At 42.8% G+C, this 16,583-nt stretch overlaps 1 protein-coding gene across 2 annotated transcripts in view; it reads right to left on the reverse strand.

Annotated features, from left to right (window-relative positions):
* GPC3 (glypican 3) overlaps positions 1-16,583 on the reverse strand; it is a 662,823-nt gene that overhangs the window by 178,817 nt on the left and 467,423 nt on the right. The window contains exon 7 of one of the 2 annotated variants that reach the window (XM_068250949.1): positions 12,023-12,102. The exons of the other annotated variant lie outside the window; for it this stretch is intronic. Coding sequence (XP_068107050.1) covers positions 12,100-12,102 — 3 coding nt within the window. The 3' untranslated portion in view covers positions 12,023-12,099. Of the gene's footprint in view, positions 1-12,022; positions 12,103-16,583 lie in introns of those variants that run through there. 2 annotated transcript variants of the gene reach the window in all.

Here is a 16,583-nt window from a genome sequence, read left to right on the forward strand (position 1 = left end):
GATGTGCACGACGGACGGGTGCACGCATGCACGCGGCAGGCGCGCGGAGACAGACCTAGCCCGTTTTTAAACGGGCTAAGGTCACTAGTAATCTATAAATCAATATTGTTAACAATAAGCAATTTTATTCATTATGTTATTTTCACTGCCATTCCTAATATATATACTTTAATGTTATAGCAATGTTCCTTTAAGAGGGTATATAAAATACCTGTGGTTTTGCACAACTACATGCTGCGGAAGGCTTGGTGTAAATGGCAGATGTCGTTCAGGCTGTTATTCACCTGAATGCTCTGAGTTGGGCTGAGTCCTCGTATTTCTTATTTTCCATTATACAAAGAATTATTGTTAATATACAGAAATGGAAGCCACACGCTTTTCAGTTTTTTTTTCAGAAATATATTTCCTTTGGAGCATTTTCATGCCATTAGAAGCACTGGCCCTCTTATCTGATCATTTTCCAAAGAATATGTTACACGTTTACCCACCAAAAAAAGCTTTTTCCTCTTCAGAAAAAAATGTTATTTATTTAATCTATATCTACTTTCATTCTATAAAAAGTGTGGACTGAATTTCCTACAACCCTCTCTACCACTGTTCTGAAAACAGCACCAGAGGAAATGGGCCGAGGTTACAAAACAAGGATTTATTACATTTTTGGGGGATTTTGCTTAGCTTGTGTCAGCTAGATTTACTTTGCTGAGGTATTCGTTTTAATATCTGGATCCTCGGAAAGCCAAAATCTTATGAACCTTGCTTTATAACCTTTAAGATATTACTTGTAAGACACGAGTTTGTTAAACACACAATAAGAGGACATGTCAAAATAAGTAATAAAAAAAGTGATAGCTGCTGTTTCAGAAATGTAGTTTTTAGAAATGTTGGTATTTTGTACAGAGTAAGAGTATAGCGGTTTAGGTCATGAGGTAAAGTGAGAATCTCTATAGAATGGGCTCCCTCTAGAGACAGCATTCTATGACGTCTCAGTTCACCAAAGGAGGATCCGCAGTTACCGGTGGCCTCTAAAAGGCTATTCATTTTCTCCTCCCTACTCCAGGTATATGTGCCCCCAGTATAGATAGCAAGATATAGATGCCCGCCCCAGTATAGCTAGGTATAGATGCCCTCAGTATAGTTAGGTATTGGTGCCTCCAGTATAGCCAGGTATAGGTGCCCTCAGTATAGCCAGGTATAAATGCCCACAGTTTAGTCAGGTATGGGTGCCCCCCAGTAAATCCAGGCATGGGTGCCCCCCAGTAAATCCAGGCATGGGTGCCCTGTCACAAGCCCCCTAGTGGCCGGACCGCACAACGCCTTCCAATCTGTTTCAGCACACAGACCTTGCAATCTGTGGTCGCAATCTGTGCGCAGAAACCGCTGCGATTTTGGCAGCAGACCGACTAAAAGGGAGCCTGTGAGTTACGGTAATACAAATTACACACTATTTCAGGGTATAACTGCCACCACCTCTGTTACCATGGGACAGAGGAACCCACTGACTGGCTGACTCTAGACCTGCAAATAGAAACGGTTAAACACACTCTATTTGATCTAGCTATCAACAATAGTAGTGACTCTTCAGAAGCCAGGGTTCAGTTTTGTGTTGCTGAATAATAGGTGTAGCCGAACAAATAAATGACATTAGCGTCGTTTATTAAAAATGCAATATAAATAATAAATATATACAGAAAATCATTAAAATCAACAATTATAGAAACAGTATCCAGTATGAAAATAAAAACGGAAAAAATACCTAAGTTTGTGGAAATATGTCCTTCTGGGAAAAGAAATGCAAAGTCCTTGGTTTCAGAATCATATGCCTTTAGGCATATTTTGTAATCTAAGCAGATGTTACAGTTCCAAGATGGCTGCTGGGTGGTCCTCTGCCCAGCAGCAAGTCTAGATGTAATCCAGATGATGTTAAGATGGAGGACTTAAGTCCGCCTGCTGGCAATGTGCTTTTGATGAAGCTGATTTTGGGGTGTGGCAACGCCTGCCCCTCTGAATTACCCACCAATGACAGCCCACCTCCTCCTAGGAGGATTTTAAGCTTAAATTGTAAAACACTGTAAATACATGTCATATTTAGGTGGATAGCAGATTCATAATTGTCAGAAAATACCGATTAATATGACATCTTGCATTAGTGCGTTAGGCTGTCCTGTCCCTGAGAAGGGTTGTACACCAATAACCGGACGGGTTATTGTTATGAATTTTATATCAGCACATTGGGCAGATTTTAACGAATAAGACTATATGAATTTCATAGCTGTGCTAAAAACAGTTTTCATTTAACAGACCGAAATCATAAACCACATGCATTTAAATCTGACCCCAAGCGGTGCCAGGGTGGCTAGCTCTTCCGTGGACCCCTGTGGAGCTAGCTTCCTTTGGCTTCCCTTGGAGGAAAGCGACCCTTTGGTGTGTTAATTATCATCTAAGGGTGACCAGCTACAACAACCTTTGATGTATTATCCCAGGCTAGGGTTTCACACCTCTGTGTCACTGGCCAGCATGGAATTATTTTTGAACAAGTTAATTAACTACACAGGCCTTATCAGACAGCATACTTGGCTTTCATGAAAAGAACTCTAACACCTATGATTGCAACAGAGTCCCCCAGGCTTGACTGCCTGGTATCCATAGACACACAATTTAGATCTGGCAATGACAATCGGTGCAGCAAATCGATTGTGATCTTTTTTCTCACGGCTCTTCCGTGACATGCCCTCAGTATAGCTAGGTATAGGTGCCCTAAGTATAGCTAGGCATGGGTGCCCACAGTACAACCAGGCATGGGTGCCCACCCCTAGTATAGCCAGGTATAGGTGCTCACAGTATAGCCAGGTATGGGTGCCCGCAGTATAGCCAGGTATAAGTGCCGTCAATATAGTTAGGTATAGGCACCCATAGTATAGCCAGGCATGAGTAAGCTCAGTATAGCTAGGTATAGGTGCCCTCAGTAGAGCTAGGCATGGGTGCCCACAGTACAGCCAGGGGCGCTGTAGTGCAGTGCATGAGGGGGGAGCAATGCCCACACACAGCGATGGGGAGGGGGCCCACTTCCCCCCTCCCTCACTTTGGGCTCCCGTCAATGCTCTCATGTGCTGCGTCCCTTCCTGCCCCCAAAAACGGCCCTGGGTAGGCCCCGAAGGGCCCCCCCACAGCTGCGTCCCTTGCAGCCCCTATTGTTGCATCCCTGATTGCAGGGATTAGATTGTGCGCCCCTCTGAGGAACAGTGCCAAGACAGTATACACTGTACAGCGCTGCATAAGATGTCAGCACAATGTAAATACTAAATAATAATAATACTTCACTTCCTCTTATAAAGAGGTCCATGCTTCAGATAAGGTGTTTTTGTGGCTACATGTGTTATGGGATTGAAGGTTATGATGCCCACACTTGTTCTATGACCCTCGTAAGATGGGCCCCCAGGATGCAATGGTCATCAGGGGTAGGAAAAGGAAAGGGTGTGAATACTGGGGGTCTCCATGATTTGTAGTTATGCCCCCGATGGGCAGCCAAATCACATGCTTATTGCACAGTTCATCCTCTACTTCCAGCCAACAAATGCCTATTGGTTGCAATTTAATGCAGCCAAATGGCAGCTTTTGTAGGCTTTCGTGTCAGTGGGGTGTTTACCTGGAAGCAGTAAATGGATTAATGTATCTATCTAACTGCACAGCTCCTTCTTCCAGCATTCTGAAGCTTCCTCACCCTCACCCCAGCATCTTCTAGTTACAATGAACTCCAATGTCTGAGACATCCCGGTTGTCTTCCGGGAACTTGCTAACAACATCCAGTAGGAAACATAAAAAAATCAGTTAACAAGAAAAAGAGTTGCCTTAGACCACACAAAACAGAAGCACACCTTTTGCAAGTATCACGATCAATAAAGATTACTAAAACGATTGGCAATTAACTGATTTGGTCAAGTAGTAAAGGAGTAATTTGTGATAAGGATCGCTGTGGTTGCCAGTAAGCGAGAATTATTTCACAGATGCTAAATATTACCTTCCTGATCCCTGATCAAAGGCAGATCTCTAATCCAAATATGTTCAACTTGTATAGCCCAGTAGCTTCTGAACTGCGGCCAACATTACTGCAGTGAGAATAGCCCTGTGTCACTTCTGTCATTCACAAGCAGACATCAGTCAAGTCTAAGCCAAAAACGTACTACCTTCTGGAGCACTACAGATACGCACATTAATGTCTGCGCAGGATGGACGTTTCCTCAGATTCAGCAGCAACCAGACAAATGTGAAGGACTGTCTCAGCTTTCAGTGAATCAAAGTAATGTTTTCTGTGGATGATGGAAATAGCAGGTGTCTCTCTCTAAATTATTTCCAAACCGGTTGGCAAATCATCCACTGTAGACAGTTAGTGCATTGTAATTACAAGTCTGTGCACTGTACATGGAGAAGCCATGGTCTATGTATGTAGACCAGGGGCAAACCCAGGATTTTTCAAAAGGGGGGGGGGGGGTTCCTGAACGATCTCTTACAGCCATGTGTAATATACTGGTAATAATATGGTAGGGCATTCGAGTATGAGAATGGTAGGGATTAGATTGTGAGCTCCTCTGAGTAAAGTCAGTGACATGACTATGTACTTTGTAAAGTGTCGCGTAAGATTTCAGTGCTATAAAAATATATGAATAATAATAATAATATGGTAGGACATTAGACTATGACTATGGTAGGATTAGATTGTGAGCTCCTATGAGGACAGTGAGTGACATGACTATGTACTCTGTAAAGTACTGCTTAACCCTCCTGGCGGTATGAAAAATTCCGCCAGGAGGCAGTGCGGCAGTTTTTTTTTTTTTTTTTTTTTAAATCATGTAGCGAGCCCAGGGCTCGCTACATGATAACCAAAAAATTGCAGACACAAACCAGTATATGCTGCTCAAAAAACTGCACTTTATTTAGAGAATAATATATATTTATAGAAGAATACACACACACTATAAATATAGATTATGTCAGAATGTAAACTGACATAAAAAAATTGCTAATGCAATTCAAATTTGCTGCTGCTGTGTTGGGCACTTCAGAAGAACCGCCATTAATATATCCTGTCCTTACTGCTAATAACTACCAATTATATCCGTTACCTTGCAGGGGCAGATCCAGTCGTTAGTAGGGTGATCTCTATGACCCCCATTCGGCTTATGGTTCATGTATTATCTGATTGCATTGGTTGTGTTCATCCATACACTCTGTGAGTGGTTATTGACCGTTTTATAGTTCTTACATCTAGGTCTCCTCACGGGGGTGTGTATGGCTATAGCCAAGGTTAATCTCCAGCTAGTCTCAGGTTGTTGGTCACGCCTCTTGTATGTTTCCCATAAGTGGTTATGATCATATTATTCTTTACTACACTCTGGTCTCCTTGTTGGTCCATATAATTAGGCGTTACCAAGGACTACTCTTCTTATTTGGTAGTTATTAGCAGTAAGGACAGTATATATTAATGGCGGTTCTTCTGAAGTGCCCAACACAGCAGCAGCAAATTTGAATTGCATTAGCAATTTTTTTATGTCAGTTTACATTCTGACATAATCTATATTTATAGTGTGTGTATATTCTTCTATAAATATATATTATTCTCTAAATAAAGTGCAGTTTTTTGAGCAGCATATACTGGTTTGTGTCTGCAATTTTTTGGTTGGCTTGTTTTTTTACCAGTGCTGGTACCTGCTCATCACTCACACTATATCAGCATCATAATTATTCTGATTATTATCTCGCTACATGATAGCCGCTGCTCAGCGGCATCCCCCCGCCCTCTTCGATCGCCTTCGGCGATCTCCGATCAGGAAATTCCGTTCAAAGAACGGGATTTCCTGGAGGGCTTCCCATGGCGACGGGACGGGATGACGTCAGCGACGTCGTGACGTCATTGGGAGTCCCGATCCACCCCTCGGCGCTGCCTGCCACTGATTGGCCAGGCAGCGTACGGGGTCTGGGGGGGGGCCCGCGCGCCGCAAGGTATAGCGGCGATCGGGCGCGGCGGCGATCAGTGTGCTGGCGCAGCTAGCAAAGTGCTAGCTGCCTCCAGCAAAAAAAAAATTAAGAAAATCGGCCCAGCAGGGCCGGAGAAAACCTCCTGCGCGGCTTACCCCGAACTACGTTCGGGGTTACCGCCAGGAAGGTTAAAGGGAACCTAAACTGAGAAGGATATGGATTTTTCCTTTTAAAATAATACCAGTTGCCTGACTCTCCTGCTGATCCTGTGTCTCTGAACATGCATGCAGATCAGGTTCTCTGACTGAAGTCGGACTGATTAGCTGCATGCTTGTTTCAGGTGAGTGATTCAGCCACTACTGCAGCTAAAGAGATCAGCAGGACTGCCAGGCAACTGGTATTGATTAACAGGAAACATCCATATCCCTCTCAGTTTAGGTTCCCTTTAAGATGCCAGTGATATATAAATGCAAAATAATAATATAGTAGGGAATTAGACTACTTTGGTAGGATCGGATTGTGAGCTCCTCTGTGGACAGTCAGTGACGTGACTTTGTACACTGTAAAGTGCTGCGTAAGATATCAGTGCTATATAAATACAGAATAATATGGTAGGACATTAGACTATGACTATGGTAGGATTAGTTTGTTAGCTCCTCTGAGGACAGTCAGTGACATGGCTATGTACTCTGTAAAGTGCAGCGTAACAGGTCAGTGCTCTATAATCACAAAATAATAATAATAATAATATGGTAGGGAATTAGATTATGACTATGGTAGGATTAGATTGTGAGCTCCTCTGGGGACAGTCAGTGACATGACAATGCACTATGTAATGTGCTAGAGAAGATGCCACTGCTATATAAATACATAATAATAATGGTCCTATAATTCAGAGCACCATTTATCCCCCCTAAATTTCCCATGCAGACTAGAGATGGCCCGAACCTCCGATTTTCGAACTTCCGCAAAAGTTCGGTTCACGCGAACTTTCGCGAACCGCAATAGACTTCAATGGGGAGGCGAACTTTGAAAACTAGAAACACTTACGCTGGCCACAAAAGTGATGGAAAAGATGTTTCAAGGGGTTGAACACCTGGAGGGGGGCATGGCAGAGTGAGATAAAGGCCAAATGTCCCAGGGAAAAATCTGGATTTGACGCAAAGCAGCGTTTTAAGGGCAGAAATCACATTGAATACTAAATTGCAGGCCTAAAGTGCTTTAAAACATCTTGCATGTGTATACATCAATCAGGGAGTGTAGAGTACTGCTTCACGCTGACACACCAAACTCACTGTGTAACGCACCGCAAATAGCTGTTTGTGTAGTGACGGCCATGCTGGACTGGTGCGCACCATGGCGAGATTGCTCTTCCTCAGTGATATCAGGTAATGTCTGATTGCCTTATCAACTTTCAATGGTTCTTTCTCTACCATTGTTAAAGCTTACATCTATTTTTTTTTAATTACATTTTCTGCTTGCTGTTCAGTACCTTTAACGAGAATCTATTATGGAGGGCAAGTCTGCCATTGTGACCACGGGTAATGGCCAGGGAATCAGGCTTCGATTCCGGTCCGGAGTGGGAGCCTGAGAACCGGCTACCACCACCACACATCCAAGTAAGGACCTATTTGCTGTATAAGTAATGTACCTGCCCTGACTGTGCTTTGCAGACCAGGCATCTTTGGTCAGATGGACCCTTGACCCAGCGCAAGATGAACCAAATCGAAAGGATTTGCCAATAATGTGCTATGGAGGGCAAGTCTGCCATTCATTCAACTGTGTGAAACTTTCGATGGTACTTTCTCAGTACCATGGTGACCACGGATAATGGCCAGGGAATCCTGGTTCGATTCCGGTCCGGAGTGGGAGCCTAAGAAACGGCTACCACCACCACACATCCAAGGAAGGCGGCAGGCACTCTGTGGGCAAAGGAGCAGAAACACTACCACCACACATCCAAGGAAGGCAGCAATCATGGCATGCACTTCCCAAGGTAGTGACCAAAAATAACAATACAGGAGAACTTTCAAGGCCCTGCTGTATATGAGATGAATCAACTTTAAATCCTTTAACGAGAATCTGTTATGGAGGGCAAGTCTGCCATCCATTCAAGTGAAAGGTATGCACTGACTTGACTAATACAATGTGCAGTCACACAGATGCAGTTAACAGGTATGCACGGAGTGGTATATCACACTGTGTGCGCTCACGTAGGTAGGTGGGTGGACTGAACACAACAGGTAGGTATATGCAGTGATGGGTATTACAAATATGCACCTGTCACACACACGTACCGTGGACAGGTACAGTGACTGGTCGTATTAAATATCACACTGCGTGCGCTCACGTAGGTAGGTGGGTGCACTGAACACAACAGGTAGGTATATGCAGTGATGGGTATTACAAATGTGCACCTGTCACACACACACAGGTACCGCCGTGAACAGGTGCAATGACTGGTGGTATTAACAATGCATGCGCTCACGTAGGTAGGTAGGTGCACTGAACAGTGAACAGGTGCAGTGATTGGGATGGGATTACAAATCTGCAGCTGCCTGTCACTGAATGTGCTGGGACTGGCAGTGGCACAGTAGGAATTACACCAAAGGCCAGCTGCGACTGACTGACAGGGCTGTATATAATGCAAGTGGGCCACACACAAAAAAAAAGATCACAAGAACAAGATTAGCTCTCAAAAGAGCTGTTGAGGGGTGCTTTTTTTTAGCAATAAGAATCAGCAAGGAGCAAGCTAACAAGCCTACAAGAGCCTAACTAAGCTTTCCCTTTGAGAGTCTGCAGCAGCTCTCTCTTCTCTAATTAATGCAGGCACACGAGTGAGTCCAATGCCTGACGCTGCCTGCCTTTTATAAGGGGGGGGGGGAAGAGTGGCTCCAGGAGGGAGTAGCCTGATTGGCTACAATGTGCCTGCTGACTGTGATGTAGAGGGTCAAAGTTGACCCTAATGATGCCCTATGGGGGCGAATCGAAATTCTGGAAAAATTTGCGGTTCTCCATGATCGCGGACCACGGAAGTTCACCGGGAACCATTCGGGCCATCTCTAATGCAGACAAGAAGGCAGAGTCCAGCAAACGAGTGCCCTCCCCCACTCTACCACACAGTAGGCCAAGACAGCTACTCCTTCGAATCTCCGACACACCATTTACACAACCTTGAATCAAAAAGTCAGCAGCTTGAGTTGCTGAGATCTTGTCTTGAAATATAAATGCCTATATAGAACCAACCCATTAAAATGTGAAATGGATGTAAACTTTAAAGTGAACCGAGCACCTTTTTTTCACTCAGGACATTTCTATAGCACATGAAAAATGTATGCCGACTATCTGTTTCATTATTAAAATAAACTTTAATTTTACCTTGTATTTTACATTCAAAGTTGTTAAATTGGCCTGTTTGAGCAGACCTGCCGACCGTCCCCATCCGCAGAAAGTTCAGTAATCTCTAATTGTTTTATTGCGCTAATTACCAAGAGGTAAACCATGCCTTTCATCAAAGAGGGTGAATAATTAGGAGTGTGTTTTCAAAGCCATGCTTTGAAAACACACTCCTAATTATTCACCCTCTTTGCTGATGAAAGGCATGGTTTACCTCTTGGTAATTAGTGCAATAAAACAATTAGAGGTTACTGAACTTTCTGCGGATGGGGACGGTCGGCAGGTCTGCTCAAACAGGCCAATTTAACAACTTTTAATGTAAAATACAAGGTAAAATTAAAGTTTATTTTAATAATGAAACAGATAGTCGGCATACATTTTTCATGTGCTATAGAAATGTCCTGAGTGAAAAAAAGGTGCTCGGTTCACTTTAAGAACTACCTGAAGGGGCTGGATTTTTTCTAATGGAACACATGCAAGAGTACAAACCAAACTTACAATATAAAATAGCAGAATCTAGGAATTAGGCTATTTCTAGTTTTCCAGTTACTAAAAATGCATTAAACAGAATAAGGTGAAACAAAAAACAAAAACAAAAAAAAAAACAAAGAGTAATTGTATCTGGGCAAATATGAATTACTGTGGCACTTAATGCTTTTACAGTGCATTCTGCCTAGTTATGTTTAAAGCAAACCTTCACTCGATCTTATCTTTGCCATGTGCTATATGTACCTAAAAAACATTTTAAATTCTTCTAATGCACATTGCAATCCAATATATCTTGCCAGAGCTGCAGAATGTGTAGTTTCTGTGTTGGGGGGCTAATATCAGAGCATAACCCAGGCCCCTGCAATCCCCACCATTGCGTGTAGGCCAGGGGCTAGGGGGCCCACTTCTGCGGGGAGATGCAGAGTTCAACATAGAAAGAGTCATACATTACCTTTCCTCAGCAGAACTACACATCCTCTTCACTCCTCTCTTCAACCATGCTGTACAGTCCATCTCCTTGAAGCGCCTATCCCTGCATGTTATTTGATGTGCAGCGACAGACATCACAAGGAGATAGAATATACAGTGCAGCTGAAGAGAGGAGTGAAGAAACCGTATAGCTCTGCTGAGAGCAGTTAATGTATGTTGCTCTTCTATGTGGAATGGGGAGTGGGTTAAATTATTGCAGCTGGTAGGGGAGGAGCCGAGGTGTGACATCTGACCTCATCAACCAATTAATGACAACACTGTCCCTACATACCACTTGAGAAAGCCCAAATAATTAGGCGATACATGTAGCGGAAGCCCAGAGACCCCAGTTCAGCAGGCCAGCTGAGGAGTGGCCTGACTGTGGGAGGCGGAGGCTGATACGGCGACCAGTTCACAACAGTTCTCATGGAGCAAGGTGGGACGGTGCTCTATGCTGATGCAGGATCTGCATGATAAGAGGACGACAGCCTGAGATATCCTGACCTGTTGATGTCCCCTGGCGGAGGCTGAGAACCTCATTCAGGCAAACAGGACTATCTTTGCCAGCCAGCTGCAAAAGTCTAACAATTGATGGATGTTAACCACTTCTCTACTCTTGCTATGCTTTTCTGCATCCCTGTATATAAACCCCATGTAAACCCATGTAAACACTTGGTTCTGTTTTCTATTTTTAGAACACTGAGTTAGTATAGCCCCATCGTGTGGTGAAAAAGTAAAACTACATCCAAATACACCATTATACACTTTTTCATAGAAAAATTAAAAACATTTTCATTACTTTTTAACTCCTTCCACCCCTACTCCAAAATCAAATATTGCCCTACATTGTACTAGGGACACAATTTAAACATAATAACCAGGACAAATGGGCACATAGAACGTGTCTGTTTTATTTACAATAGCACATTTTATTTTTAAGCTACAATGGCTGAATGCTGAGAAATGGTAAATTTTTTCTTCTTCAATGTAAAATGCATATGAAATAATATAATTCTTAGAAAAAAGTACTGCCCACAGATAGCCTAGTTTGTCCGGCAAAAAGACAATATATATATATCATTCCACTGTGATAAGTAGCGATAAAGTTATTACCAAATAAATGGGAAGAGCTTTTGAAGGGAAAAAAAATCTGTGGTAGGGAAGTGGGCAAACAAAGCCTGAATATACAGATATCTGGTGAGCCTTGTGTGCAGGCGGGTGCATGGAGTGATCGCCCTCACCACACGCAGGAATTGAGTCATTACGTTGCAACTCAGTGGAATGGTGGTGGTGTTTTACTACTGAGGCTATGTACCATTGTTAGCCTGTTTTGCAGGTGCTCAAAACTTGGCCATTGCAATCTTTGGCATTTGACAGGAGAAAAAGACAACACAATTATAAAGTGAAACCTGCAGAGCCTGCAACCCAGATGTATGTCTAACTTCTAAACAAAACATATAGATTTTTCTATTGCTAATTAAAAGTCACAGATACCCCAGATTCTGTAAACTGAACAATGTGCATTTCAATAAAGACAGATTGCTTGACAACTGCATTACAGCTATAATTAGCACCGTGTATAAATTAGACTTTGTTTATATCATCCAGTTTATTTTAGCAGTGTTGTAAAAATGGCTGTGTGCGTGGCAGGAATGTACGAGCCGGTTCCTCTGCCAGTCCTCTTCCAGCACAGACTTCGGACGTCTGCGAAGCAAACGGGCAGAACCTCTGAAGATTTATACTTCAGCATTATCTCTCTTCAGGTTCCATGTGTAATTACTTTTACCAGGGAAAATAAAAAAGGTATATAAATCAAAACACAAGTACGGAAACATAAAACATTACAATGTGCAATACCTTCTGAAGCTTCCTCTGCACTATGCCTATAATAATTCTTTTAAATGACTTTCAAGAAGGTAATTAATAACTGGAAATTGTGTCCCAAGGTAGTAGGACTATAGTTTATTATTTTTGCTCGGTGTTAATAGAGCACCTTAAGGACAGATATCTTTTCTAGCTTGGCTTTTCGGCTAGACTATGGCCACGCAGGATTTTTTAAACTACAAGTCTTGAAATGGAACTCCAACTAAATGTTTTCTTTTTAGTTATAGACAGAGTGGGGGAATGGTTAGAAAATATCAGAGAAGTTTTTAATGCTGCCTGTGTCCTTGCTGGACAGATTTCCGCTCCACTTCCTGTTCTCCATGACTCTGTTGCCTGCAAGAATTTTTTCACTGGGTATGCAAATAGTAATAAAATATTCTCAAACTTTTTTTTGCTACTGAATAAGGTGTAATACCATAATAGGATTATGGTGGCGCCAATCACCACACAGTTTACAGCACCCACCTTGAAGGCCAAACTGCAATTAGCGTGGGACCTTACATATCCTTTCATTTTAAAGCAGATCTCCAGACAAAAAAAAAATATGGAGAAGTTATATAAAATAAGAGGCGTTTTTATACCTACTCCCATTTAGTAGTTTTGCTGAGCACAGTAACTCCTGGCAGATTGTATCCCCGCCTCCTCTTCTCCAGTGCAGCACAACTCTATAAACCCGTGAAATATACCTGATGAACATGCCACCACTGCTGCCCACCTTAGGCCATAGAACAAATGAATGCTTTTATGAACGGGCTCACTTGGGAAGATTTAATGTTAAATAACGATAAAAAGTTACTATTTGGCTGTAATTCGGGAAGGTCAGAAATGCCGAATTCCAAGAAGTCTTTTTGGTAATTGTTTGCATTCTCTGATTGGCTAAATACTTCCAAGTTGACTCGGATGTATTGGACCAATCAGAGAATGCAGAATTTTACCGCGATAATCAAAATATCATGGAAATTTTAAGCCAATCACAAGACTCGAAAATACTCTGAGTCTTGTGATTGGTCTAAAATTAGCGCAGTAATCCAACTTTTGCAGAAAAATTCTGCATTATCTGATGGGTCCAATGCTTCCGAATTCTGTGATTGGGCTAAAATTACAGAGTTACGGTAAATCGGATTTCCACAGACATCTAATTTCCGAGTTCTGAGATGTCAATTTCCGATCAGAAATGCGGAATCTGATTGAGCATCCCTAGCTGTAGTATTGGGATGCTGGTGCTCATGTTTCATACAGCTGAACATCTAATATTGGCTACAGCACATTTGTGCTCAACTATAAACTACGTATTCATTTACAGCTGCTAATTAAGATGGTGAATGGTGAGTAACAGCTGATGTTCAATGGTAAATGTTGCTTCCACGCTCTTCTATATGGAAAGGGGGGGGGGGGGGGGTTATGTTATTGCAGCTATTGGTTTCAGAGTTGCTATAAATGGAGACAGTGCCAGATTACTGCACACATGGCGTGAGGAGCTGATGCACATGGGTGCACATGGAATGGGGGCTATTATACATGGAAGAGGAAGTCCCATACCATGGAATTGGGGCTAAAAGTGGAAGATGGAACTTGCTGTACATGGAAGAGAGGGAGTGCCATATATGAACAGTGGGGTATGGAGTGGGACATCCCAAGACAGCTGGCACAATGTATAAATATCTCTGATCAGAAGGAAGGAGACAGGGGCGTTGCTAGCCCCAAAAATCAGTGGCACATGCCCCGGATCTATTCTGGGGTGCCCTGGATGGGGGACCCAAGCAGAGAGTCAGCTGTGGTGCCTCAATAGCGGGCATGCCGGGAGCTGTGGTGCACCAATCAGGGTTATGCTGGGTGCTGTGGTGCCTCTATGTGGGCATACTGGGTGCTGTAGTGCTATGCTGGGTGCCATTATGGAAGCATGCAGGGAGCTGTGGTTCTTCTATGGGGGCATGCTGGAAGTTGTGGGAGCATGGGAGGGGGTCCACTAGAAGGTCAGGGAATGCTATGGAGGAACTGCCAGATAACCTGGCAGCAGGCCAGCCTGTCCTGCAGAAAGCCAGACCAGCCAGCACAGAAGCCAGGTAACTCTGCCTAGTTAAGTTTAAGTGACACTGCCGATTTATGTGATATGCGCTGCATATTTTTTTTTTTTTTTATTAATGAAGAGGGAAGCTTCATCCATAATTTTGCTGGGCAGACCTACTTAGAACACTGTTAAGTTCATGTAAATTTGGCCCCACCCATGACCACACCCACATTCGGGTGCATGGCCACACCCATTTTCCATCTCGAATGGCCAAAAGTGCCCCGGATTTCATAGGATCCTAGCAACGCCCCTGGAAGGAGATAATGCATGCTGCTGCATGTGCCCATTGGCTTGCTACACAAGTAGTGATTTGCCAAGAAAAGTAGCGATTAGCACAGCCACTGGAGGGGATAAGATGTGTATACCATTTCCTCTCCAGTCTCCATAAATGATTTTAAAGACTACAATATGCTGAACATACAAACAATGGTTTACAGGATAACAACATTTTAGTTTTTTAAAATATTTAGTTCAATGGCCATCCAAATGGAGAATCCTTAAAGTGGATCTGAGATGAAAAACTAACTATAACAAGTAACTTGTCTATATATCTTATCTAAAGTTAGCTTCAACAGTCAATGATTATTTATTCCTGTGATACAATGAGAGTGGTCATGTTCTGTTTGTCACATTACACACAGGCAAGCAGATAGCATCTCCAGCCATTAGCCTGTGAAAACTTCACTCCCCTCTCCTCCTCCCTCCTCCCCTCTGCCTCTGAAATCTCTGGCTAGTAACCTCCTCCTCCTGCTGCCCAGACTGAGCTCCCATAAGCCCTTGCTACTAAGGCTCAGAGTGCCTTGGCACTCTGGAGAAGCTGTGGGCGAGGCTTGTTTAGTTTATAGGGAATTGAAGTATTAAAACAAAACAAAAAAGTATTTGACTTGAGGAATGCCCTATAAACTATATGAAAGGAACAGAATTATGCAATGAATACAATTTTATCTCGGATCCACTTCAAACACAATTTGAGACTGACAGGCCTCTTGTTGATAAACGGACATTTCTGCTCCCTCCAGGCAGTAGAGGTCACAGGCTCTCTATTATTCTCATTGAGTAGCCCATCTCCTGTCTGTGCATCTAAATAACAGCCTGTTATGGTCAGAGAAAGCAGTTATAGTTCAGTGTACAAAGGACTTGGTGGCAAAAGGTGATACTCACTAAAGACCTCACGCTTATGTTCCAATTCATAGTTTAAAATATAATGCACTTACAGTTTGTCAATTCCAGGCAGATACGATCTCTCTGATCTCCAGGCATATAATACAGACTGTTCATACCCTCTCCACTGTCTTAAGCCCCATCTACACGATATGATTCTTTGTGCGATTCGATTACGATATTATTTACGATCCGATTAAATCCAACATGTCCGATCTGGATTCAATTCGATTTGCCATTGTTTTGCAATGGCAAATCGAATTGAATCGAATCCTGATCAGACATGTCGGATTTAATCGGATCGTAAATAGAATCATAATCGAATCGCACAAAGAATCGTATCGCGTAGATTGGGCTTAAATCAGACACCATAAGGTCACTAGCCTGTGTGATAAGAACCTAAGAACGGTCTCCTGAGGGTTGGCTGAATAGGGGCAGTCAACAAGTTTCTTCAAGGTGTGACTGCTTTGCCTGTAACTTTGTACATAAAGTCATTAGAACATTACTGCAAACTGAGACAGATTATTTTTTTTACAAACCCTGGGGAGCAGGGACAGTGTACAAATTCCAAAATTTTCATAATTCCTTATCTGTGTGGTGGGCACAAGCAGTCAGCAGAACAATGGTACAGAGAGCATACACTTTCTTTTTCACGGGCCCCTTCATTTTCATGGGTCCCTTATCAGTTCACAGGCAGCCCCTAGAAAGTGGTGCTCTGAAATATAGCCTCTCAGGTTGCGTCATGGTAGAACTGCCTCTGCATATCATACAATATATGCACAGCTAAAATCTGCAAAGCAATGCATAAGTGTGCACAACACCCTACCTAGTGGAGAAACGCAAAGCTGTGCAATGAAGTGAAACGGTCTCCACATCTATCCAGTCCTGTGAACAGGCATTACAATTATTTGTAAAGCTCTGGTTTAAGCTTAATTTACACATTTAAGCTTTTATCGCAAACGTGTAGCTTTATAATTAAAAAAAAAATTAAAAAAAATTAAACTTTAGACTTCATTGACTTACAGGTGCCTAGATCTTCATGGTCAACAAGCAGCTTATTTCAGGCTCTCCTTGCTCTACCCTGTGGAGAGTAGCACTGATGCACTCCACAGGATGGGAGGGTGGGCTTAATAAAATACAACACTGC

This window comes from Hyperolius riggenbachi, chromosome 8, assembly GCF_040937935.1.
Source record: "Hyperolius riggenbachi isolate aHypRig1 chromosome 8, aHypRig1.pri, whole genome shotgun sequence".
Classification (NCBI taxonomy): Eukaryota; Metazoa; Chordata; class Amphibia; order Anura; family Hyperoliidae; genus Hyperolius; species Hyperolius riggenbachi.